This window comes from Pelophylax lessonae (genome assembly GCF_965119305.1).
Source record: "Pelophylax lessonae genome assembly, chromosome: 1".
In the NCBI taxonomy this organism is placed as follows: Eukaryota; Metazoa; Chordata; class Amphibia; order Anura; family Ranidae; genus Pelophylax; species Pelophylax lessonae.
Window position 1 is genome coordinate 474,578,492 of NC_138768.1, and position 27,941 is coordinate 474,606,432.

General features: G+C 43.2%; 1 protein-coding gene across 1 annotated transcript in view; it reads left to right on the forward strand.

Moving 5' to 3' along the window:
- The window catches only part of GRIN3B (glutamate ionotropic receptor NMDA type subunit 3B), a 151,315-nt gene that overhangs the window by 18,442 nt on the left and 104,932 nt on the right, over positions 1-27,941 (forward strand). Inside the window, exons 2-3 of the mRNA XM_082262220.1 lie at positions 13,265-13,863; positions 20,015-21,062. Of these exons, the coding sequence (XP_082118346.1) occupies positions 13,265-13,863; positions 20,015-21,062 (1,647 nt within the window). The remainder of the gene's footprint in view (positions 1-13,264; positions 13,864-20,014; positions 21,063-27,941) is intronic.

Below are 27,941 nucleotides of genomic sequence, written 5' to 3' on the forward strand. Positions count from 1 at the left end.
AACAGTGACTGTAAGTCATTTAGTGCTTGTTTTTCTAAAACTTTTGTTTTAGTACTAAAAGGATTTGGAAAGCATAATAATCCTTGGCTGGTATTTACTGTCATCCAGGGCTGTGTTAGAGAGATTTCTTCTACTTCCTATCACAATGAAACGGTTTTAGCAGACAGGACGTCAGGGGATATCTGCAACATTAACAAATACAGAAATAAAAATGTGACAGATGTTTTAGCCTTTCCTGGTAGACAAAAGGAAAGAATTGTAGTGCTGCCAGTTATACCAGGATGTGGGGGATGTTGAGCAAGGAGGGGGGCAAGCAAAGAATCTGATAGATTTAGGTAAAAGGGTAAAGTTTATTATTTAACAAGTGCAAAGGAAGGAGTAAAGATGGTGCTGCCGCTAAATTACAGGTCCTAAATAACCTAAAGCACAAAAGAAGAGTAGACAAAAAAGGGTGCACCCATCTAAATGTAAGCTGTTAGAGGAAGAGGAAATACATAAGTAATGCACTCACTGCTATGATGTTGGATCGGCATGTCAAGGGGTGTGGAAGGTCTTCAGAATGGTGCTTTCACCTTGCAGAGATTGGCAGGCAAGCAGCCAGATTGTATGCAGAGATTGGCAGATAAGTGGCTGGTAACTGCAGAGATGAGTAGGTAAGTGGTTGGTAATTTCAGAGATCAGCAGGAAACATCTGGTTGGCAATGGCATCTCCCATGGCTGGGTGGCTTCTGAGAGCTTCGGCCATCTTCGGGAGTCACAGTATAGAGAAATCTCCCTAAATGAACCCAAGATAGCTGTAAACATCTAACAGGGATTCGTATCCTTCCCCACTCAATCCAAAATTCAAAAACTCAAAAAAATCAAAACAGTTTTGGCTTGATGTTGCAATGGTTTTCATTGGATTTTCAGTAGAAGGTCATCCTCACAGAACTCCTTGCAGTCCTTTCTCAACAAAACTCAACACATACAGTATATTCAATGTACAATCTGAATGTATGCAACAGAGTAAAAAGGAGATGATTAATTAAGGATCAGAAAAGAAACAATGTTTTCAGAACTTCTTGTAGTAGTAACTGTACCACTGTAGACCCAAAACCCATTGGCAATGACCTTCTGGCCACCAGAAAGTATGGGAAGGTATGTCAGTTCCCAAGTGACCGTAAAGGAGCAAATTAAAAAAGAAATGATGATAGGAAGAAAGAGAAAGTGCACTTCCCAGCTGAGGGCTATCTCCAACCACCCCCTAAATATTGGGCTCAAAGTGATTGTTATCCCTCACCTTGTAAAACAACTCGTTCTGTTTAAAATAGAAATTAAAGGCAAACATTTGTGTACAGATATAAAAACATTATAAATATTTTTTTTTCACTTTTTTTATAAGTGATCACATTTCATCTGTTCTCAGCTGCATTCAGGGGAGGACTGGGCCAGGGGGGGGGGGGGGGCAATTGCCCCCTGGGCCGCTCTGATGCTCCATGCATCATGCACTGCTTCTGCCACAGACATGCCTAAAGGATTCCTGGTGAAGAGAAGTAAAAAGTCCCCACTTCTGAACTATTGAGTGTGGGATGAAGACAAGGACAAAGCACAGATCTCCCCCCCCCAGCATAGACGGTGTAAACTGGGTCTGGGCAGAGGCCAGTTCTATGCCCACTGGAGACTCTCCTCCCCCAGGCAGCCCAGACAGAGCTGTCCCAGCTCCCCCCAACTGCTCCCTGCTGACCAGGTCGGGAACCTGGATTCGGCCAGTGAGTAGAGCTTTAGCCTGGAATGGGGTCTGGAGGAGGCCGGGAAAAGGGAGAGTGGGAAGGGGGCCGAGTCGCTGCACCATGGGCCTCTGGTTTGTACTTTCCCCCTGGGCCGAATGTTGCCAGTCAGCCCCTGGCTGCATTAGAGCTGAGGGAGGAAAAGCAACAGCACATTTAACTTCAAAGTGAAAGGCCGTGAGGGGGGCTGGAGCATGTCAGGAGAAGTCTGATTATCGGAGCAGAGCACACTGAGTTCCCAGCATAGCTAAAGAACTGACCACAAGGTGATTTCATGCCTAGTGTAGTCAGTTTTTAATGGGAAAGCAGAGGGACTGGCAGGAACATCAGCTATTTCACACAAAGGAAGCAATACAAAGAGAATAGGCTACTTTTTCATACAAGTACATGGTACAGCAGGAACATATCAGGAATACGAAATGTTATATTTATAAATCCTTTAGGTAGGAGATGGTATATGTCCTAACATGGGTTCCATATTCTCTCAACCTCTCTTGTTTTGCATGTACTGTAGGATGCTTAGCATGTTTAGATTAAGCATAATCAAAGAAATTTTATTTTTCATTGTGGCGATATCGACCACAGATGAATTCCAAGCCTTTGCAATATATATTTTTACAGCTTAAAAGATGTAAAAGATCAGTGTCTAAGAGTGTTTTTGAACATCAATAATTAGTTCATTTAAGAGTGCATTCTTGGTTACAGAATATTTTAAGACTTGTATTCTTGTCCAGTAGCGTTTGATTTTTGGATAAGTCCACCAAATAAGGAATATTTTTCCTGTTTGCCTGGAAAAACAGTTTAGGAGAGGTTTTTTTTTTTCAGTCTTGTGGGTACAATATATGAAAGAGAGAGGGCTTTGTAGATAGGCTGTACAAGGGTCCTATTAAACTTCTCTGTAGTCTAGGGATCCATAAGTTCCAGTCTTCCTTATTGATCTCTGAAACCTGTGACAGCGTGAGGCCCTCTCACTGTGAAATCAAGGAAAAAGTAAGAAAGGGTTTTTAGTGTAGCACCCTCCTAGGTAGGTGCTAGAGTGAGAGTATAGTTTTGAGTCCTGCCTGCTTACCAGAAGGACTGCAGGTAAATCTATATTGTTCTCTGCTTACCAGAGAGCAGAATCTGTTAGTGAGGTCTGCTCATTGTGCTCAGGTGCAACTCGTTCTGTCTGCAGAGTGTCTCACACTGGTCCAATAGGAAGGCATATTGGACAGTGGGAGGAAACCTGACAAATGAGTGTACAGGCGTTTGATACAGCCCTGGTGATTTGGCAGAGGAAACGTGCCTCAGTGCATGCTGGGATACTGTATAAAAGCCAGGAACACATATGCTCAGGGTCTTTACGTCTGGATAGCGAGTCCCGGAGGGAGGGGATGGCTGCCTCCTCCTCTGTAGAGGTGCCATGGGGCCTTAGGTAGTCGATCTGAGGGGCTGGAGAGTGCTAGTAGAGAGGAACTGAACCCAGAGGTCCTGTGAAGCTGACTGAAAGGGGAGACACTGAAGGACCTGATTCTGCAGTACAGTGAGTACAGGTCTGTGTCAAGGGGCCTGCCCCGGGGGGGGGGCGCGCCTGCAGATAGAAGAGTCAGTGGATGGGTGTCAGTAAAGGGGATGCTAGTGAGTGTCCTGAAGATAATGTAGATTCACCAAGTCTATTGCTGGAGAGAAAAGAGCAAGGAGACTTAACCCTTTCCATACATGTGGCAGCATGGATTAAGCAGTGCAGCTGCTTCCACAAGCAACCTGGTGAGGCCAAATGTCCTTGTCCATTATGAATAATTACAGTTGGAGTATCCCACTATTCCCTTCTCCCATCCAAGTTCCAAAATAAACACTAAAAATCAATACCCCTGGACTGTTTATTGTGTGACGAGCCATCGGGAGTAAGGAGGGATGTGTGAACTGTACCCCGAGTGACTGTTTGCTGGTAATCAGAGGAGCCCTGAGAAGTCATCATACAGCAAGCCCTACGGGGACAGTGCTACATTAGCAATACAGTTTGAGGGGCTCCAGAATGTCAGATTTGAGCGGAGAAAGGTAACTTTTCACCTTTCGCTGGGTTTTGTAACTACCAAACCAAGGTCTGGAGCTCAAAGACTTTGAAGAGATTGGGTGGGAAGAAGTTTCCAACCCAGTGGCCATGTCTTGCCGAAGGACAGCAGGATCTGTGGGCAGGTGTTCACAGCCCTTATAATCTGAGACCTGCCAAGAGTTTGATGCGCCTCCAGAGAGAGAGGAGGTCTCTACATAGAAGCCAAGAGGCCTCCAACATTCCACAGGAGTCAGAGAGGGTGCATGGGGCAGCCAGAATATCTACATCTGCAAGACAGGTGCAGTTGGTGACAGAGCAGCAGGGAGCTGCAAGAGAGCTAAGTGTCAGGTACACAGCTTGCATGAGATCAGAGGTGCCATGTTAGATGGTCTGAAGGACTAATACAAAAGCAACGCTGCTAGAGAGAGCCAGGAGACTAAATGGCATTTATGTTTGTTTTTATTGTGGAAACCCCTGCATGGGAAAACCAGCAAGGACTTAAAAAGCATTTCTGAAGTGAACTAAACTAAACAGGAAGCTCTACAATTGAGCTGACAATTCTCTAACCACCTAAGTCTGCTTCTCAAACCTCGTCTGTAGCTTAGCAGTGGGGGGCAGATAATAGCTTATAAAATGCAGACATACAACTACTCTGTACTGCCTCCCGTAGGCAAATGTTTTCAAAGACAGCCCTTGTAGTGATGTTGTCAGTCTCTTTTTTGGGACTAACACTTTAAGGCCCCATGCACACGGGACGTTTTTAACGCCGCTGTAAGCAGCGTCAGGCGTTTTCTTTTTGCAGCCTAAAAACGCCCCTCCATGTTATTCTATGGCCTCATGCACACTCAGACGTTTTTGAGCTGTAAGTGGCTTAGACGTTTTTAGGCTGCAACAAGAACCCACCACCTGCGCGTTCTGAGGACCAGCGTTACAGCGTTAAAAACGCCTGACGCTGCTAAAAGCTGAATAACTTTGCTATAACGTTGCTTAACGTGCGTTAAGCCACGTTATACGTTTTTTTTTCTTCCATTCAAAATCAATGGTTCCCTATGGGATCCTATTGATTTGAATGGAGGTCGCACCGCAACACCGCAAGTCGGATCCGACTTGCGGGGTGACTTGCGCTGTGGGAATCTTGAGGGGGAACGCCACGCCAAAATGGGAAAAAAACGGCGTGGGGGTCCCCCCCAGGGTTCCAAACCAGGCCCTTCGGGTCTGTTATGGAATTTGAGGGTAGCCCCATGCCGAAAAAAACGGCATGGGGTCCCCCCCAAAATACATACCAAACCCTTATCCGAGCATGCAGCCCGGCAGGCCAGGAAAGGGGAGGGGACGAGCGAGCGGCCCCACCCCCCCTGGACCACACCAGGCCACATGCCCTCAACATGGGGGGGTGTTGGTGCTTTGGGGCAGGGGGAGCTCTGCACCCCCCACCTCAAAGCACCTTGCCCCCATGTTGATGAGGACAAGGGCCTCATCCCCACAACCCTGGCCGGTGGTTGTGGGGGTCTGCGGGCAGGGGGCTCATCGGAATCTGGAAGCCCCCTTTAACAAGGGGGCACCCCAGATCCCGGACCCCCTCCCTATGTGAATGGGTATGGGGTACACTGTACCCCTACCCATTCACCCCATAAAAGGCAGTGTATGGAAATAACGACAAGAGACGTTTTGGAAAGTTTATTAAAAATCTTCATCCGACTCTTCTTGTCTTCTCCTCTCCGGGGTCTTCCCTGGGGTCTTCTCCGGGGTCTTCTGCTCTTTTGCTGTCCGCCCTTCTTGTCTTCTCCTCTCCGGGGTCTTCTGCTCTTTTGCTGTCCCCCTCTTCTTGTGTTCTTCTCTCCGGGGTCTTCTACTGTCCCCTCTTCTGCTGTCCTCTCTTCTTTTCTTCTCCTCTCCGGTCTTCTGCTCTTTTGCTGTCGGCTGTCGGCTGTCTTCTTCCTCCGGTCCTCCTCCGACGACGTCTCCGCTGATTATGCCTATCTCCGGTCTCTTCAGCTTATTATATAGCCATTAGGGGCGTGGCCCCGATGACGTCATCTGGAGACCCCGCCCCCTCATGTCACATATGACGTCATCTGTGACATGAGGGGGCGGGGTCTCCAGATGACGTCATCGGGGCCACGCCCCTAATGGCTATATAATAAGCTGAAGAGACCGGAGATAGGCATAATCAGCGGAGACGTCGTCGGAGGAGGACCGGAGGAAGAAGACAGCCGACAGCCGACAGCAAAAGAGCAGAAGACCGGAGAGGAGAAGAAAAGAAGAGAGGACAGCAGAAGAGGGGACAGCAGAAGACCCCGGAGAGAAGAACACAAGAAGAGGGGGACAGCAAAAGAGCAGAAGACCCCGGAGAGGAGAAGACAAGAAGGGCGGACAGCAAAAGAGCAGAAGACCCCGGAGAAGACCCCAGGGAAGACCCCGGAGAGGAGAAGACAAGAAGAGTCGGATGAAGATTTTTAATAAACTTTCCAAAACGTCTCTTGTCGTTATTTCCATACACTGCCTTTTATGGGGTGAATGGGTAGGGGTACAGTGTACCCCATACCCATTCACATAGGGAGGGGGTCCGGGATCTGGGGTGCCCCCTTGTTAAAGGGGGCTTCCAGATTCCGATGAGCCCCCTGCCCGCAGACCCCCACAACCACCGGCCAGGGTTGTGGGGATGAGGCCCTTGTCCTCATCAACATGGGGGCAAGGTGCTTTGAGGTGGGGGGTGCAGAGCTCCCCCTGCCCCAAAGCACCAACACCCCCCATGTTGAGGGCATGTGGCCTGGTGTGGTCCAGGGGGGGGTGGGGCCGCTCGCTCGTCCCCTCCCCTTTCCTGGCCCGCCGGGCTGCATGCTCGGATAAGGGTTTGGTATGTATTTTGGGGGGGACCCCATGCCGTTTTTTCGGCATGGGGCTACCCTCAAATTCCATAACAGACCCGAAGGGCCTGGTTTGGAACCCTGGGGGGGACCCCCACGCCGTTTTTTTCCCATTTTGGCGTGGAGTTCCCCCTCAAGATTCTCACAGCGCAAGTCACCCCGCAAGTCGGATCCGACTTGCGGTGTTGCGGTGCGACCTCCATTCAAATCAATAGGCTCCCATAGGGAACCATTGATTTTGAATGGAAGCAAAAAAAACGCTGCTAAAAGCAACGTGGCAAAACGTGCAATAACGCCAATGGAAAAAGCTACTGAAAGCACGTTTTTACAGCTGCTTTTTCCGGCGTCAGAACTAACTTTGACGTACGTTTTTTCTAACGCCCCGTGTGCATGGGGCCTAAGGCTTGCAAAACAGAATCCATTAGATAAAACTTAAGGGATATTAAATCAGTACACCATTGTCTAGTCATTACACAGGGATAGGAAGATATATAAACACAATATTTTCAGAACAAGCAAAGATAACCTAAATCACAGTTTCTTCTTGATATATGGACTCATTATTTTTCATGAGAATGGAAACTCTTTTTCACCCAGAGTGAGTAATACCTGAAAAAAAAGATGAGTAGATGAATAGTTCTAATTTATTTACCAATAATGTTGAGCAAATGAATAGATTGAATTTATTCATAAATAAAATTACCCAGGTGCTCACAAAGGAAAAGTATTAAAATATATTTTGTTTTGCCCTCTGTCAGCATACATGATACAACATCATACCAATGCCTGCAAGTGATGTAGCAAATTACAGCATCAATGAACCATATAGGCAATGACTAGACGTCAATAATGAGAGCCTATGATTCTAAAAATGCTTATTACAGAACATAAACTTTGTTAGTGACCGACACTCCAGCCATACAAGAAAAAAAAGTGCCAGGAACTGCAGCTATTGGTTTCAGTGTCCACCATTCTCAGCTTGACATCTGCCTCTGGATGGCAATCCATAAAGACTCTTTAAAATTAATTATTTATCAGGGTGAAGGCGCCTAGTTTTCATGTCTAGCCCTATGTAGGATGTGGGATACCTGTTGCTCTTTTTTATTTTATGGTAAAATACCAAAAAAAACAACAAATGTCAAAACGAATGAAAAAAATGAGCGCTGGTAATATAGTGGGCTTGTGTGTATATCTTGTGATGATAAATAAATATATATTCAAGATAAGTTATATAAATAGTATCTGTATCAAAAATGTATAACCAATGTATAAATAGTTTATGATACCTAATAAAATGATAAAATATACCAAACTGAGGCGTAACTAGAACCTTCAGGGCCCCGGTGCAAGAAACCATGAAGGGCCCCCCAGACCTCTGGCCGGGGCCCTTCCCTTCAAGCCTGGGGCTCTTCCCACGGATCCTGGGGCCCTTTACTCTCATTGCGGGGGCCCTTTATTACGGTCCTGCAGCTGGACCCTTTCACAAGTTCTGCAGTGGGCCCCCCTTCCTGCCATCTTGGGGCGTCCCCACGGTGGTGGAATGCCAGAGCCGGGTCGCAAGTGTGACCTTTGCGATCCTGGAAGTTCACCCACTGGTGTCAGTAGCTTTTATTTTTTGGTATTTTAATTGTATTATTTTTTATCATATCATTTTTTTTTTTTTTTACAATGTCACTGACTACAGTATGACCAATCAGAAAAGGAAGGAGCTGATAAATCACATATTTACCGACCCCTTCCTGGTTCTCTATTGTGACACATCCCCTGCAGTAGCCAGCAGGAGAGGGGAGGGAGCACAGTGGGGGGGGGGACCAGGGGAGCACACAGGGGCCCAGAGACAGCAGAACACAAGTGAACTGGATAGGAGGAGCGGCGGGGGCAGCATACAAGCTCCCACCGCCCCTCCTTTTTTGGCTTCCCCACCATTTCTTTTTACATACATCTGCCTGAGACCACTATCCTGATCCACCCTAGAACATCAACTACTTACCTGGAGTGGACAAGTTTGGTGGAGGATTGATCCATCCTTTAAAGGGATCAAAGGCGATTTAGGTATTTGCGACCTAAAGCGATCTGGTAAGAAGCAAAAATTGTCTACTTTTACCAAGAGCACAAAATTGGAGCACAAAAGCACTTTGAAGATTCTTTTTATATATTTATTTACTATCACAGACTATTTCACCAGTTGCACTAATAATTTTATATATTAAGGATTTTACTGTCAGTCATTTGCGATTTTTATGCAAATCCAGTAATTTAATTATTTATATTTTATCACCATTGTTACATTTATGATTTAAATCATCACCTAAGTCACAATATATATTACTACAGTGCGTATATTATTTGGTATATTGTATCATTTTATTAAGTATCATAATCTTTAAAATTATTGATTTTATCCAGTTTTGGAAAGACATTAGATTCCCTATATAAATGAAAACATTCTCAAAATCATGTAGGAAAACTTTGTTATAAGTAGCTTCTTTTAATCAGCACACTTCCATTTCCGTGGATTCCATTTATGCAAGTTCACTGCAATGAAAAGAAGTAAACCTCTGTGTAGTCCAATGTTAAAAGATACTGTAAGTATACATTTATATGAAGTACACTTATCCACTCACTGGCCACTGTATTAGGTACACCTGTTCAATTGGTTGGTAACGCAAATTGCTAACCAGCCAATCACATGGCAGCAACTCATAATGGATTTAGGCATCTAGACGTGGTGAAGATAGATTGCTGAAGTTCAAACTGAGCATCAGAATGGGGAGGAAAGAGGATTTAACCACTTAAGCCCCGGAAGATTTGGCTTCTCAAAGACCAGGCCCTATTTTGCAATTCGGCACTGTGCGGACAATTGCGCGGTCGTGCAAAGCTGTACCCAAACAAAATTGAGGTCCTTTTTTGCCCACAAATAAATTTGGTGGTATTTGATCACCTGAGTGATTTTTATTTTTTGCGCTATAAACAAAAAAAGAGCTACAATTTTGAAAAAATAACAATATTTTTCACATTTTTTTATATAAAATTCTCCAAAAAAAAAAGTAATTTGTTTCTGCTACACATGTTTGGTAAAAAAAATCGCAATAAGCGTATTTTGATTGGTTTGCGCAAAAGTTATTGCGTTTACTAACTACGGGAAAGATTTATGTCAGTTTTATTGTTTTTTTTTTTACTAGTAATGGTGGCAATCTGCGATTTTTTTGCAGGACTGCGACATTGCGGCGGACAGATCGGACCCCTGACTGACATTTTTGACACTTTTGGGAGTACCAGTGACATTACTACAGTAATCAGTGCTATAAATATGCACTGTTACTGTCAAAATGACACTGGCAGGGAAGGGGTTAACTTTATTGGTGATCAAGGGGTTAAGTGTGTCCCTAGGGGCGTGATTCTAACTGTGGGGGGCGTGGCTTGTGATGTAATCACAGAGACATACGATCCTACATAGCAGGATCGTATAGTCTCTGCACTTACATCAGGGTGACTGACAGAGGGCTGTGTTTACATCAGCTGTCTGCCTTTTTCCCTCTCCTGCCGGAGATCACGAGTGACCGGCGGACATCAGAGCCGCCGGTCACTCGCGCGGGGATCTCAGTAAACGAGCGGGGGCGGGAGCGTGCCTCCGGCGGTGCGTGATCGCCCCCTACAGGCGGCTGAGCGAGTGACGTACCCCCTACGTCACTTTGCCCAGCAGCGGCTGCCTGCCGCAGTATATCTGCGGTGGGCGGTCGTTATGTGGTTAAGTGACCTTGAACGTGCCAGACGGCCCCAACTGAGTATTTCAAAAACTGCTGATCTACTGGGATTTTCATGCACAACCATCTCTGGGGTTTACAGAGAATGGTCCAAAAAAGATAAAGTATCCAGTGAGCGGCAGTTGTGTGGATGGAAATGCCTTGTTGATGTCAGAGGAGAATGGACAAACTGGTTTGAGATGATAGAAAGGCAACAGTAACTCAAATAACCACTTGTTACAATCAAGGTATGCAGAAAACCATTTTTGAACACACAACACATCGAACCTTGAAGTACATGTGGGCTGCAGCAGCTGAAGACCACACTGGGTGCCACTCCTGTCAGCTTAGAACAGGAAACTGAGGCTTTAATTCGCACAGACTCACCAAAATTGAACAACAGAAGATCAGAAAAATGTTGCCTGGTCTGATGAGTCTCGATTTCAGCTGCAACATTCAGATGGTAGGGTCAGAATTTGGTAAAAACAACATGAAATCATGGATCCATCCTGCCTTGTATCCACGGTTCAGGCTGGTGGTGGTGGTGTAATGGTATGGGGGATATTTTCTTGCCACAGTTTGGGCCCCTTAGTACCAAGTAAGCATTGTTTAAATGCCACGTAGCTACCTGAGTATTGTTGCTGACCATGTCCACCCCTTTATGACTACAGTGTATCCATCTTCTGATGACTAAGTCCAGCAGGATAATGCACCATGTCACAAAGCTCAAATCATCTCAAACTGAACTTGAACATGACAATGAGTTGACTGTACTCCAATGGCCTGCACAGTCACCAGATCTCAATCCAATAGAGCACCTTTAGGATGTGGTGGAAGGGAGATTTGCATCATGGATGTGCACCCGACAAATCAGCAGCAACTGCGTGATGCTATCATGTCAATATGGACCAAAATGGCTAAGGAATGTTTCAAATACCTAGATAAATTCTGAAGGCAAAAGGGGATCCAACCCAGTACTGGTAAGGTGTACCTAATAAAGTGGCCATTGAGTGAAAATCATGCTCAGCTCCCTTGATAAAGGGTATACCTATCATCTCTAACCCAGATACATTTTTACATTAATGCATGGCCTTGGCCTTCCATCAGGTTTACAGCTCCTGGCTAAAATCTTCTTCCCGCTGCCTGTGCCTTCACAGTGTATCCTTATGAACAGGGCTGGCGCTACCTGTAAGGTGACCTAGGCAGCCGCCTAGGGCGCAACTTAGCAGGGTGTGCCGGCATCCTGCACCCGGAATCAGTAATGGACCGGCCGCCGGCCAGTGCGGCACTCGTCATGCTTTGTTACCTGAGCGCTACAGCAAGCCACGTTATGTGAGGACCTCCGGCATCGCCAAAATCCCCATAGCAAAGCAGCGAATCCTATGGGGAGGTCTAATGTGCATGCACGGCCATTGCCACGCATGCGCATTAGGTCTCCTCCGCCGACTGGCCCAGCGCCAAAGTAAGTCACTGAAGGGGTTTTAACCCCTTCAGCAACTTGGGATGGGGAGTGGCGGCAATTTTTAATTTGCCTAGGGCAGCAAAAATCCTTGCACCGGCCCTGCTTATGAATTTATATGGCAAACATCTCCTGAGTGTCTCCAGCCTAAGAAGCCAAACTGGTTGTTGGTGGCATAAAAGACTGAGAAGGAATTCAGAAAGTCACAATCAAATCCACTGTTATCTCCTAAAGACTGTTTAGGGTTACTGTATTAGTTGTACTAAACATCCAAATTTATTCACATTCTGTTTCCATTGTTTTTTGGTTCCTCAAAAACTGGTACATTTCCCACATTTAGAGGTGCTTGCAAACCTAAAATAATCTGCGAAAAAGTATTTGCTATTCTATGCACTCAGTCTTAAGCTTCAGCCACTTTGGCCAGACAGCAAAGCCTTTTCTGAACCTTCCTATCTGCAGAAACAGTCAAGAAATGACCATTCCAGACCACCTTCTTAAAATGCTAATTTAATGTCTGTTATCGGCTTTGATATTTTCAGAGCCTTAATCAAACATATAACCAGTGAAGTCATAACACTTTATATGGTTCAGCATAACAGTAGGGAAACTAGCATTTATGGAAGATAACCCAAGAAAGTCTTATATTTCCATAAGAACAGATTTTCTATAAAGTGTATATAAACCCTCCCAAATATGTTTTTAGCATGCCAGTACTTAGATGTAGCTGCATTCGTTTTCATTTTTCAGGCTTTTTCTTATTTTCACTTGGTCACACACTTCCTGTCCCTAAATGTCTGTGCTTGTTTCTCCACATCATCGAATTGGTTTTAGAACAAGCTGGACTTCAAACATCTTTGAACATAATTTTACCTACTACATGGCTGTGTTACATGATGTTTTTAATATTTGTTTAAAATTTAGCTTTAAGATGCCTTTGGTATAAACATGCATTTACTTTAAGAGGAGGCTTAGAGCCCATTCACATTAGCGCGACTTGTCAGCCTGACAAGTCGCGGTATGTTGCGGTCCATTGAGTAGTAGGACACAAGTCGCTCCGACTTAGAAAAAGGGTCCTGTACTACTTTGGGGCGACCTCGGAGCGACTTGCATTGACTTCCATTATGTGAAGTCTCTGCAAGTCGCGCCGAAGTCGCGGTGCACGTGACTTCACAGGTCGCCCTTCCGAAGTCGTGTCGCCTCAATGTGAATGGGCTATAAGCCCAAACTTCATCTTGTAGCCCACACATTTCTGAGCTTTTGATTTGAAAACAATATTCATAGACTTGTACATCATTTTTGCTTTGGAAATGCTTCAGTAATGGTGCCATTGTTGTGTAAACACTATCCATATTGTGTCTGCAATATCTAATCAGCCTTTGGTGCTTTATTCTTTTCAGAATCCTTTTCATCTGCGAATGGATATGAGAAGTTCAGTGGATTCTCTAATAGAAATCTTGAACAGTGTCTTACAGAACAGCAGCTGGGAGGAACTAGCTGTTATCACATGCCACCCATGGGAAAGTACCATCATACTTGACTATTTGACCACTAATACAAGTATAGAGACACATGAGATCCTTAACATTGATTCACTTGATGATGCTGATGTGGGAACTTACCTAAATCATCACTTTGCTACTATAAAGAATCCCCAGATACCTTTACTTTTACATGGATGTGATGCCCAACGATCTTCCTTGGTATTTCAAGCAGCGAAAGACTATGGGCTAGAGCCACTTGAGTTTCACTGGCTAGTTGGACAACCACTAAATGTGGAGGAGATGCAGACAGATGGCTTGCCCCCTGGTTTGTTAGCTTATGGAGAAGTCAGCCGACCAAGTCTGGAAACCTTTTTAAGAGATGCCGTAGGACTAATAACTAAGGCAATCTCTAGTGCAGTCCACGTGAGACCAGATCTTGCGCTTATTCAAACCATGATAAATTGCAATGATAAACAGACATCACAAAATGAGTCTTCTGGCATGTACCTTTCCAGGTGAGATGCTGTAATTACTAACATTTAAACTGTGCAATTTTTTGATGCAATAATCATATACATTATAAATGATTATTTTATATTCATTTTTATATTTCTTCTTTCCAGAAAGCAGGGTTGCTTCTCTACCTTTGAGAACAGCAGTTCCCTCTAGGAAATCACTTACAATGCAGTTATATATACACAAATACAAATATGCTACCTTGAAACATTGTCATTATACAGTATCTAATCTTTAACCACTTGCCGACTGCCGCACGACTATTTACGTCGGCAGTCAGCCCCTCACAGGCAGAGCGACGTAGGGCTACGTCGCTAGCCTGTAAGGGTTTTGGGAGCGAGCGAGCGCGCGCCGCCGGATGCGCGCTCCCGCTCGGTCACGGACCCCCCGCGCGTGTGCCCGGCGGACCCGATGTACGCCGGGCACTCGCAATCGTCCGTGACAGCGGGAGAAAGGCAGGCGGCTAGTGTAAACAAAGCCGCCTGTCAGTTCTCCCTGTGTAAGAATGGTGATCAAACGGTTCTACTATATAGGACCGTTGATCACTTTTCTTACACAACAAGCCACAGCCAATCACAGTTAGAAACACGCCCCTAGGACACACTTAACCCCTCCCTCTCCAATACAGTTAACTCCTTCACTGCCAGTGTCATTTTTACAGTAACAGTGCATATGTATAGCACTGATTACTGTAGTAATGTCACTGGTACCCCCAAAAGTGTCAAAAATGTCAGTCAAGGGTCCGATCTGTCCGCCCAAATGTCGCAGTCCCGCAAAAAAAAATCGCAGATCGCCGACATTACGCGTTAAAAAAAAACAACAAAAATGACAAAAATCTTTCCCTTTGTTAGTAAACGCAATAACTTTTGCGCAAACCAATCAAAATACGCTTTTTGCGATTTTTTTTACCAAACATATGGTAAAAAAAATTGGCCTAAAACGTTAAAAAATTTTGATTTTTACATTTTTTTGGGGGAATTTCATATAAAAAAAATGTGAAAAATATTGTTATTTTTGCAAAATTGACGCTTTTTTTTTGTTTATAGCGCATGATCAAAAAATCGCACAGGTGATCAAATACCACCAAAAGAAAGCTCTGTTTGTGGGAAAAAAAGGACGCCAAATTTGTTTAGGTACAACGTCGCACGACAGCGCAATTGTCCGTTAAAGTCACGCAGTGCCGAATCGCAAAATAGGCCCTGGTCAGGAAGGGGGTAAAATCTTCCGGGACTTAAGTGGTTAATCCTACAGAATCAGAGAGACAGTAGAGAAAAAAACTTTCTAAAAAAAAGATTAAAATATCTCAGAATGAATTCCTGGTGGTGGTGGTGGATAGAACAATAGACAAAGGTATTTTTACAAAAAGTACTAATCATTTTCTGAAACTACAATCATTTAGAGAACCCACTTTTTATGCACATCCTAAAATCTGTAAGGACAACGCCAATCCTCCAGGAACACATATAATATGGGGAACTGGTTCCTATACTGAGAATATGAGTATAATACTGTGTATTCAGGTACAGTATATATATTGAAAGCACATGGAGTGTGTTTCCTTTCTGCTCATAAGGGCAGAGTTATTGAATTAAAATTCACAGAGGTTCAGTCAGTAAAATTTTCTTCCAGCAGAGGTCCAACTCAGAATCTTCATATAACAGTCCTCCTCCTCTTATATCACAATCTAGTTCTTACATTAGTGTCCTTAGTCCCCCGTTCACACTAGGATCCCCCTTTTACATCACAGTCCCCCTTTCACAGCAGTGTCACAACAGTGTCACACCCCCCTCCTTCACAGCAGAGTCCTCAACCCCCCTTCTATCATCCTATCACCCCTCCCCCAATGGTGGTGTTCTTAGTCCCCCTCACAATTGTGTTTCCTTCACAACAGTGTCCTCAACACCCCTTAACATTAGTTTTCTAAGCCCCCCCTTCACATCACAACCCTCTTCACTGCAGTGTCCTATGCCCCCTTCACATCACCCCACCCCCCATTACTGTCCTCAGCCCCCCTGCACATCACCCTCACCCCCATCCTCCACAGTAGTGTCCTCACTGTCCTGCTTTCCACCTGTTCTACTTTACACAGGTGCACAGGTCAGAGGGTGGGAGGTATAGCATGTCTTGATGGAGGGCTACACAACTTTTAATGTTAATAAGGTAGTGATTGGTTTCTGGTGCTGTCATGTGTCCTAATAATCTATCATGCTGCTTAGCTTGAAAAGTTACCTCAGGTAACTCCAATCCTCTGTCCATGACTGTCCTGCCTCCCAGGACTGGTTAAAGCGGAGTTCCGGGCACAGAAACCATTTTTCAATAAACATACCCCCAGGACACTCAGGGCTAGCACATTCCACAATGGCTAGCCTCTGATCTGTCCCGGTTCGCACTTACCTGCAAGAAGAAATACTTATAAAATTTCTTCCACAGCGTTGCCATCTCTCTTGTGGGCAGCTGAAGGCGGCGCGATCCTCTTCCGCGTCTTCTTCCGCGTCCTCTTCTCCCAGAATGCGCCTGCACCGGCCCCTCTCGTCACTTCCGGTGCGGTGCCGCATTCCTCCACAGCTTCTGGGCATGCCCAGAAGCTGTTTAGCAGGGAATGCGGCATCGCCCCGGAAGTGACGAGCGGGGCCGGTGCCATTGCATTGATTCCTGGGAGCGATGACGTTCAGCTCCCAGGTATCATTGCAAGCCCGGAAGTGACGGCGGAGCCGCGGCGCAGAGGGAGGAAGTGAAGAATAGGTGAGTATATTCGATCTACAATTACAAGGTGAGTACAAAAAAAAAAAACCTAACTATCCAATTCTGTTTCAGGTGAAGGTGAACAAGCGGACGGGCACAAAAAAAAAAGATCGATTTTGTGCCCGGAACTCCGCTTTAAGGACTGGAAAAGTACCACTGGATTGGCGTAGGGCCAATGTGGTGCCTATATTTAAAAAGAGACCAAAGTCTTTGCCAAATAACTACAGACCTGTTAGTTTAACTTCTATACTCAGTAGATACTGTAGAGTTCAATAAAAGACCACATATATGAGTTCTTGCTGGAAAAGAATATTTTAAGCAACATACAGCATTGATTTATGAAAGAAAGAATTTGTCAAACAAACCTGATTTCTTTTTATGAGGAGGTAAGTAAAACCTTGAACAGAGGGGTGGCTGTAGACGTAGTTTACTTGGATTTTGCAAAAGTGTTTTACACAGTTCCCCATACATGGCTAATGTGTAAGGTAAAGTCTACAGGCTTTGGGTAGATCAGTTTGTAAATTGATAGAAAACTGGCTAAAAGATAGAATTCAGAGAGTAGTGGTTATTGATTCTTAATCTGACTGGTCTAAGGTTATCAGTGGTGTACCCCAAGGTTAAGTGTTGGGACCCTTACTTTTTAATATCCTTATAAATGATCTAGGGTCTGGGATTAAAAGTAGCATTTCAGTCTTTGCAGATGACACCAAGCTATGCAGTGGAATAACTTCTTTACAGGATGTCTCCAATTTACAAGCTGACCTCAATGCACTGTTTCATTGAGGAATTATGTGGCAAATGAGGTTTAATGTTGATGAATGTACAATTTTGCACTTGGGGGGCTAAGAATATGCATGCATCATACATACTAGGGGGGGTAGAACTGGGGGAATCCACAGTGGAGAAAGATCTGGATGTTCTGGTAGATCATAGGCTTAATAATAGCATGCAATGCCAAGCTGCGGTTTCCAAAGCAAGCAAAGTCCTTTCTTGTATTAACAGAGGCATGGACTCCAGAGAGAGAGATATCGTTTTGCCCCTGTACAAATCATTAGTAAGACCTCATCTGGAATATGCAGTTCAGTTTTGGTCACCAGTTCTCAGAAAGGAAATCGGGGAACTGAAGAAAGTGCAGAGAAGAGCAACCAAACTGATAAGAGGCATGGAGGAACTCAGCTATGAGAAGATTAGAGGAACTGAATTTATTCTCTCTTGAGAAGAGGAGATTAAGGGGGGATATGATCAACATGTACAAATACATAAGGGGTCCATATAGTGAACTTGGTGTTGAGTTATTCACTTTAAGGTCATCACGGAGGACAAGGGGGCTCTCTTTACGTCTAGAAGAAAAGAGATTTCGTCTCCAAATAGGGGAAGGTTTTCACCGTAAGAGCTGTGAAAATGTGGAATAGACTCCCTCCAGAGAGCTGTAGCAAATTGGATCATGCTTTGCTGGGGTTTTTCAACTTCTTCAGGATCAGCTGTCAGTATAGGATTGTGTATATGAGATTGTATGGTTGTGTTTTCTTTTTTGTTGAGCTAGATGGACTTTTGTCTTTATTCAACCTGATTAACTATGTCGATTGAGGGGTAGCTTTAACTGTGAGTCATGTAATCAGTGTAAATCCATCTGTGCATCCAAACAATTAAGACTTCCAAATGGAGACCTTTATTTATGTAAGCATTTTGTGAACTGCTCTACAATGGGAATGGTCTACCTAATGTTTTGTCAATGTACCACCTATTATGTAGTCAAAACAGAAGAGGAAGAATATATGTTCACATTCAAGATCTAAAAGATGGAGATTTACACTCACCAGTGGCACACCGCTAGGCTTATCATCATGGATATGATCCTGCTGGTCCAGATCCCTAGCAAATGACCATATCTCTTTTCCAAAAAAAAATAAAAGTGGAGATACTAATAAATTGTTGTTGCAATTTAAAAGCCATAGAACTTCCTGGCCCCAATTAAAAAAGGTTTTGGCCCTCTATATTATTTGCCAGTGATTTTATACATATATTGTTTGTTTATGATTGTGTTTATCTGGATATCAATATTTGTGCCATCATGGTTTGCCTTTATAGGTATGGTGTGGGTTATGTTCAGTCTTTTATGGGATTGCCTGTTTGTCCTTTTGGGAGAAGCTTGTGTGATGCTGACTTCCCCCATTTTCAGTATCTAGTATTTTTAAGGGGCATTAGAATTGCTAGTAGGAGGAGGTACAGATCTGCACTCCATTTTCATTTCACTTCAGCCTGTGACTTCAACATGTAGTTTACAACATGAGATAGGAAGGGAAAAAAGCAGGCATGTCCTTTTCTCTCCTTGCAACAGTGGGCAGAACTTAGTCCACCCTTAGTACTTGGGATGCTGGATTTAAGACACTTTTGGGAAAGGTTCCTGTGCCAAGCATCCCTGGGCATTTTTACAACATAGAGACCCTTTGTTTTACTGTCCTCTATTGAGAGGCTAAATATCATCTTTATTTCCTCTCCTTAGACCTAGCACCACTACCCGATAGGGAATTTTTGCAATACTTTATACGGTGTATATGGTTAAGGTACTCTGGATAAAATATAATAAACATAACCAAACATAGAAGGTCTGTATGTATTGCTTTTTTTTTTAATCTGGGTATAACTTCATATATACAATATGTATGTTATTTACATGATATATCTGTTTCTTTAAATAATATCTTTATCATCTGAATTGCATGTACATTCTTGAAAAAGTAGACTTTATTCCAAAAACAGCGTTGGATAAAAATCTGCATATGCAAGAGTTTATGTACACAATAATTGGGCAGTGGATCAATGTATGACCTTAACCAACATTTTTATAAATTGTTTATAAATGCCCAATGGCTCAGTTTTATATGAGGATTTAAAATGTTGTATTTTTTATATTTATATATTCGTTTATGCACTAGACACTAGAGTACCACAACAATTCCCTTGCTTACTATTCTGTTTTGCTTTTGTATAATTCACAGTGGGATATGGAAAAAAGGATGAAACAATTCCCTCTGGATGTGTTCCATTTTCTAATCTTTAAAATCATATAAATTATTATTTTATATTTATTTTTCCACAAAAAAACAGAGTGGATTCTCTACTCTCCTACAAAAGTAACTGTATTTTTTAACATTTGTTTCAACCCCTGTGCTTCTTTTGGCTTTTTACACTTTAGACTTTTGTCCCTATAACATTTTCTTTTCCTTTCAGCCAATGAATGATTTTTTGTGTTCGTACATTTTGTTTCTCTTTACATACAAATAATACTATTCTATTGCACCAGTCGCAATACACCAACTGAAAATTGTTCTTTCCAAGCTACTATTAGAAAACGCCTAACTTGGTGGAAAAAGATAAGCAGCTTTAACATGTCTCCATTTATTACAGGTATTTATCCAACACATCGTTCTCTGGACAAACAGGGCGTATCTATGTAACAGACAATAATTTAGTTCATACTGAGCACCACTACAAGATTTGGAGCCTTGTGCGTGATTCTGTAGGGCATCCAACATGGGTTACTGTGGGAGGCTGGCATGAAGGTAAAATGGAGGTGGAGGAAGGTTTGTGGCAGAATCGAATGAAAAAACATGAACCAACATCAGTAGTGACTCCACATACCAAACTCCGAGTGGTAACTCTGGTGGAACATCCTTTTGTTTTCACACGAGAGGTTGATGCTGATGGAAGTTGCCCAGCTGGCCAAATGTGTTTGGATCCTCGGACTAATAACTCTGCCTTATTAGATTTGCTGTTTGAAGAACTTAGCTTGCCAAATGGCTCTGTACCATTGGAATACAAAAAATGTTGTTATGGTTACTGCATTGACTTATTAGAAAAATTATCTGAAGACCTTGGGTTCGATTTCGAACTCTATATTGTTGGAGATGGAAAGTATGGTGGACGAAAGGGGGATCACTGGACGGGATTAGTTGGGGACTTGTTGAGTGGAGCAGCCCACATGGCTGTCACCTCCTTTAGCATCAACTCAGCTCGAAGTACTGTAATTGACTTCACCAGTCCTTTTTACTCAACGAGTCTTGGTATCCTGGTGAGAATGCAAGACACTGCCTCCCCTATTGGAGCCTTTATGTGGCCCTTACACTGGTCCATGTGGTTGGGTATATTTGTGGCTTTGCATATTACAGCATTGTTTCTCACATTCTATGAATGGAAAAGTCCTTTTGGCATGACCCCACATGGACGTAATCGCATGAAGATCTTCTCTTATTCTTCTGCCCTCAACTTATGTTATGCGATTCTCTTTGGGAGAACAGTCTCAAGTAAAACACCCAAATGTTGCACAGGCAGAGTTCTTATGAACCTTTGGGCTATTTTCTGCCTACTTGTGTTGTCAAGTTACACTGCAAACCTTGCTGCAGTCATGGTAGGAGAAAAGACCTTTGAGGCTTTGTCTGGAATCCATGATCCAAAGGTAAGTAGCCCATATCTACTATAAGAGATAATGCTACAGTGTATAAACTGTGCGTGTTATGATTATGTTTGCCTTGTATTTCCAGTAGAGGGTAGATATCTAGCAGATTCCTTTAATATTCCTGAAGGTCTCCCAGCCTCCAGCCACAGCCCTAAAAGTCATATCATCTTGCATATGGTGTTGGCTTCAATGTATGTTCCCTTTGAGAGATCATTATGGTGCATTACCTTGAATTCATAGTATCTGTTGTAAACCTAGCATGAGGCTGGAACCTTGAGGGAATGTCAATCTCAGGAAAGACGTTTTAAATTACAGAGAAATACACTAGGTAGTAAGGCATGATGTTCAGGTTTTGTATCTTACTCAGGTATTGTCAGCTCTGCAGCTTGGAACATGCTTTCTCAGCTTGCATGTCTCCTTGGAGTATGAATATTCAATGCATAACCATATACTACCCTTTTATCTTAAAGCGGTTGTAAACCCTAAAAAATAAAAAAAAAATAAAAAAAAAACCTGCAAGACAAAGGCATAATGAGCTAGTATGCATCATATACTAGCCCATTATGTGTAACTTACCTTAGAACGAACCCCCGACATGGACCCCCGGACATCGCTGCGGGCGCTGCCATGATCCCTCGCTGTCTCTTCCGGGTTCGGCGGCTCCGGCGCGGTGATTGGCCGGAAGAGACGGCTCCGGCGCGATGATTGGCCGGAGCCGTGATGACGTCACTCCTGCGCATGCGTGCGGGAGTGATTTTCCGGGAAGCTCCCGGCAAATAAATTGAAGGTCCCCCCGAACATTCAGAGCGCATGCGCCGCTCGCGCAAGCGGCTGCATGCACTGTAAATATCTCCTAAACCATGCCGGTTTAGGAGATATTATTTGTACCTACAGGTAAGCCTTATTATAGGCTTACCTGTAGGTAAAAGTGTCAAAAAGCGGGATACTACCGCTTTAATAAATGCGAGGAGCTAAAAGATCCTATTATTACCTCACAGTCTGCACACAACCAGCCCTTCTGACACTTCTCACTCATTCAAAGGAACTTATGTTTCTGATAAGCCAAGGAACAGTGCTATTCTTTTCCTGGTGTAATGTGCCAGGAATATATTTAAAATGTAGCACATGTATTAAGCTGGCCATACATTATACAATTTCCTTTTGATTTACCTTCAATTATGTTGTGCAAGGGCCTGCCTTATTGCATACAAATTGAAAGTGTTTAGGTCTGACCTTATATAATATGGTTTTGGTAAGTCTAAAGGAAGAGAATGGTATTAAATGTTCTGTCCTGTACTCTACTGGCTAGAGTTAGTTCTGTGCGGGAAGAAGATGTTGCCTCTTCCTTCTAGAGAGGTAGGCTGTGAGGCTCAGAAGTAAGGACAGGCTAATGATTTGGTCATTTTTGCTCTGGCTGTAGGAAGTGTTTTCAAAATTGGATGTAAATGCCACTCTTTCTGCCTTACAAATCCAGAAAATCAAAACATCACTGCAATCCCTTGTGCATTCTTGTTTGACTCTACTGGTGTGCAGACTGTAGACCAGTGATGGTGAACCTTGGCACCCCAGATGTTTTGGAACTACATTTACCACGATGCTTATGCATCATGTGTAGTTGAATATCATGGGAAATGTAGTTCCAAAACATCTGGGGTGCCAAGGTTCACCATCACTGCTATAGACCAATGTGTTCTTTGAAGCTGTGTACAGTATATAAGGGAAAAGTACTGTGTATGGAGTATTATTGTAGTAAATGAAACATTAGTGCAGAGCTCTTAGTAGTACAGGATGGTATATCTGTGTGCAGTAAAAGATGCACATGGGCCAGGGTCTAAGTCGGTTTTGACATTCTTATGATTGTCATCTCTTTCCAAGGTTATCAATCATATGGATGAGGCAAGATCTACAAATGAATAAGTTCTCTGTACTAAAGCATGAATTTACTAAACTGAAAAATTAACTGAGCAGTTTTCCAGTTTTTAGTCTCTAGAACAGTGATTCCCAAACTACAGCCCTCCAGTTGTTCAGGAACTACAATTTCCATCATGCCTAGTCATGTATGTGAATGTCAGAGTTTTACAATGCCTCATGGGATGTGTAGTTCTGCAACAGCTGCAGGGCTGTAGTTTGGGAATCCCTGCTCTAGAAGGTAATTACTTTGAATGCTAACCTTGATTTAAATTTTGTGGTGTTAGAAGAACCCATGGTGAGCATTTATGAAGTTTTTTTCCTAGAGTTTCTAGTGGGTTTCTTCTCAGGAATTGTCCACCTGTATGGCAATTGGTGAAATGGCTTCAATCCAGTGGCTGCTCTAAACTATTATTCATTCTATTCATCATAAAGGGTTACAGTCGGTCCCCGGGTTACAAACATCCGATTTACAAACGACTCCTACTTACAAACGGTGGGAGACAACAGGAATTGAGAGGAAATCTACCCCTGGGAAGGGAAATTTGCTTCTGTAAGAGTTATCATGGGAAAAAGGTGTCTCCACTGAAGCTTTATCACCAATCCTTGTTTCCACAACAACCCAAAATTTTCCAAATCCAATTGTCATAGGGACAGAGAGTGAGGAGAAATCTTCTGAACACGGGCACAGACAGCAAAAAAAACCCTTCCCTATGCTATCCAAAAAACCCGTGGACCGCCTCTATATGGCATGATGTTTTCAGCCATTTGTCATTTATTTCAGTTCTCAGTGTAACACTTGAGATATAACTCACCTCATTTACTTTATATACATTCTTGGCATCAACAATTCAAAGGCGTTTGTATAATCGTTCCATTTGATGTTTAGAAGTCATAGTATATGCCATATACTACGGTATAATGTTGTTTTGTATTTTAAATGGTTTTAGAGGTGTTTTTTCCTGGCGGGTTCCAGGAGATAATCAAAAACAAAAATATGTACTACTATTTGATTGTTAAATGTTTTCCTGTTCTCTTTTCTGATTGAATTAGGAAGCAGTACTCAAAGCTCTTCCTTTTCCTTTTTTTTTTTGTTATTTTGATATTTGGAGTTAGGGTCTGTGTCTGTCCCTTTTTTCTCTCAAGGGTTTGCCTTCCTAGAAAATGGAACATTTCCTATCAAATACTTACCATAATTTTCCTTTCCTGATGGACTCCATGGCAGCATAGGTATGGTTAAAACCCTGCCACCACTCCTCCCCTATAGGACCCCACTCCCATAAATCTTGGCTCTAAACCAGAGGCCGCGTTCCGTAATTTGTCTACTCATGACTCTGGGAGGGAACCATGAGCCATGGAGTCCATCAGGAAAGGGAAATTACGGTAAGTATTTGATAGAACATTTTCCATTTTCCTGGCAGACTCCATGGCAGCATACGTATGAGAAATAACTAGCCATACACACCTCGGTTGGCAATTGCAGAACAAAAGAAAAGGGTTTAATTGACACTGTCAACCGACAGGATTTGTAAACCAAAAATTAACAGAAGATGAAGAGGTCAGCTCTACACAATAATGATCCATAAATGTATTGATTGGGGACAACAAGGCTGCCCTATTGATTACATTGTGAGCCACATGCTGCAAAGCCGCCCAGAATGGAGACACACTCCTGGTCGAGTGAGCGGTCACCATCCCCAAAGGAGCCAAGTGAGTCTGTCAGATGGCCCAGACAATCCATGCCACTATCATCTCAGGCATGTTTCCTTTTGTCCTTTCCGGCAAAAAGAATGAACAGGCATTCTGAAGCCTGAAGGAAGCTGTAGCTTGTAGATATAACTTCACAATATCTGAGAAATTCCTAGAACCAAAGGCTGGCACTGCTGGAAGTCAAACTCAGGATTACCTGTCTACTAGACATGCGCTTTAACAAACTAAGCCACAGTGCAACCTCTCCCATGTCTAAAGGAAACAAGTTAGAACTCCAAAGGGTGGTAGAACAATTTCTTGGTTCACATGAAAGACTGATGTACCCTTAGGAAGTGAGTCAAACATAGTCAAACATTGCTCGAACTGGAACAACTTTAAGAAAACTTAAAGAAAAGTTCTCTATGACTGGTAAATCAATCTCTGAGGCTTTTTGTGCCGAAGTGATAGCCAGGAGAAAGGCGAACATGACAGAGAGGCCTTTATCGGAGACAGCCCTAGAACACTCTACTCAAATTCCCAAGAGGGAGTTGAGAACAAGAGGGAGACTATATTTGGAAAACCTCCGCTTACTCTGTGGTCTGAGCCTAGTTGCTCCCTTGAAGAATTGTTGGACAGGAAAAGATGCCTAGACCTGGAAACACCTGTGAAGGCCGATAAAGCTGACACTTGTACTCTGAGGGAGCTGATCGATAGAGCCAGATCTAAATCTGACTGGAGGAAATGCAGAATATTGAGAACTTTTAGATCAGTACATGATCTGTCAGCAGCAGACATGTATTCCACTGACTTTGACCAGATTCTCCCTTAAACTTTGTTTGTGTTCACTTTCCTAGCATTCAAGAGAGAGAGAGAGAGATGACTCTGGAGGAGCAGCCGAGGACCTCCAATCTCCAACCAGACAGTCAGACGTAACCATGCTGGATGTAGAAATGCACTCAGTGACAGAAGGTCTGGCCTAAAGAGAAGAGGCACTGGGTACCGGTAGCTGAACAGTGCTAGCAAGGGGAACCATGGCCTAATTGGCCAATAAGGCATCACTGCCACTACCTCCACAACTTCTGTTCAGGGTTTTCAAAGAAATCTGAGGATGACCAGGACTTAAAGAAACGCACATTACCCGCTGCATTTCAATGATCCGTCAGGGTATCTGCGCCTGAAAAACCTCCACATGTAGAGACCATTTGTTGATGACCTAAATTCTGTTTGCTGGCTCCCACTGCTGGAGAAACCCCTTCCGGAAGGAGTGTCAACTTGACCATCGGATCTGTAGACACCATTGTTTCGATCATTTTAGACACTGAAGGGCGTGCAGGTGGGAAGAGGACAGGGCCAGGAGTATTCTGTTCCAGAACATTGGGATCCAGAGACAGAGCAATGGTCCTCTTGATTATATTGAACTGAGCCCCGAAGCACACAAGAGACTGAGTGGGCTCCAGGTGTCTCTTTTCCAGAATCAGCTGCCAGCCGAATTTTGAGGAGCAGTCTTGGGAGAGTAGGAGAAGAACATCCAAGTAACTATTCAGGCGAATGCTCCTTGCTTTGATAAAGACCTTAACAACCAATAAGATCCTTAAAACACACAGGGTGATGTTGAAACCTGGAGTGGTAGTCAAGCAAGCTGGAGATGGTCTTGACCTACAGCAAACTGAAAGACTGGAAGTCTTCTACAATGGGCACATAAAAGTAAGCATCTTTAGGTCTATTGCAAACGATCCAGTCACCTGGCTGGACCCCCTATGGATCAAAATTGCTTTGCAGGAGACTCTACAGATTCTACTAATGTAAATGCCCCCTTCATTGCCTTGACCAAAGGAGTCACAAGGGCAAAGGGACTCATTTCGCTCTGCCTCACTTTCTGAGGTCTTCATACTTGTAGATGGATGGCTTGGTTAGGATATTTCCAGTTCTTCCTAGTCCTCCCTAGTGGGAGAATATGCCGTAACGACTGTTAGACTTTGCGTGTGGCTTGTACCCCACTTTATAAGGGTTTTCTGCGATACGCGCCTCACCAGAAATTCCATTTTGCTGGAAATCACCATCCCCTTTTCCAACCGCCTGGGCTTAGTAAGCCTCACACAGAGACTTGCCCTCTGGGACCCAAGTCCTGCATCCCCAGCAGGCTCCTTACTTGGAGCGGCTGACATGGCGGTGGATGTGGTGCCTAAAGGAGGATTCAGAGCTTCTGCTATGAAATTGGAACATATGTAAAACTGCGCTAAATCCAGTACTAAAGGGCATTGACGCCCTACTACTAATAAGTGTCTATGTAAAAAATTGTTTTTAATGCAAATAAAAATAAATAAAAATAAAAAAATGGTGCTATTGGTATTGCTACCTTATAACCTAAAGTGCTTCAAGTGTTACTGACTGCACACAGTCAGTTAATGTTAAAGTGCGGTGTGTGCCAGTGATTAGCATCAATAACATAGGAATGATTACAAACACAACCACATATGCAAAAATGCCATAAAGTGCAATGTGAAACAGCAAAAAAAGGTGCTTACATACTAATACATAAGTGATTATTTAATTGGAGTCTGTTATTAATAGTGTTAAAAATAATGTGCAAATATATACTTTGCAAATTTTGCATTAAAAACAATTTTTTACACAGACACTTAGTAGTAGGGCATCAATGCCCTTTAGTACTGGGTTTAGCGCAGTTTTTACATATCTTCCAATTTTATATTTACCTTTTGAGGTACTTTTTGAAACTAGCTGCTCACCCTCCCATTGCAATTAAGTACAAACTCCAGTGGCGCGAGTGGTACACTAATATCACTTCTGCTATGAAGCCTGGACCTTGACGGTGACTAATGGTGACTAAATCTGAAAGAAGAATGTTGATGTAGTGACCTAATGAAGTCTTTATCATCTTGTGCCATGTATTGTCAATCTGACTTAAAGAAAAGAAATCCGCGCTGTGGAAAAACTAGCTTGGCTGCAGCCTACCTTCTAAATATAACCCCAAAGTGGGGATATATAGAGTTTAGTGGAGGGGAAAGTAAAGGTATATGGCGCTGCCTGAAATAAGGTGTATGCAAAATAATATCACATAGAAGGAAATAAATAAATATAAATTATAAACAATAATTTAGGTATTGAAGTGACAAATGTGCAAATAAGTGCAATAGTGCAATATACAACGTCACTTAAGAATGAATGATATCCAAAAATTTAAAAAAGTGACACAATGTGCATAAATAAGTGTACAGACGTGAATAAATCACTGTGGAGGGTTAAATAAATAAATAATCAATA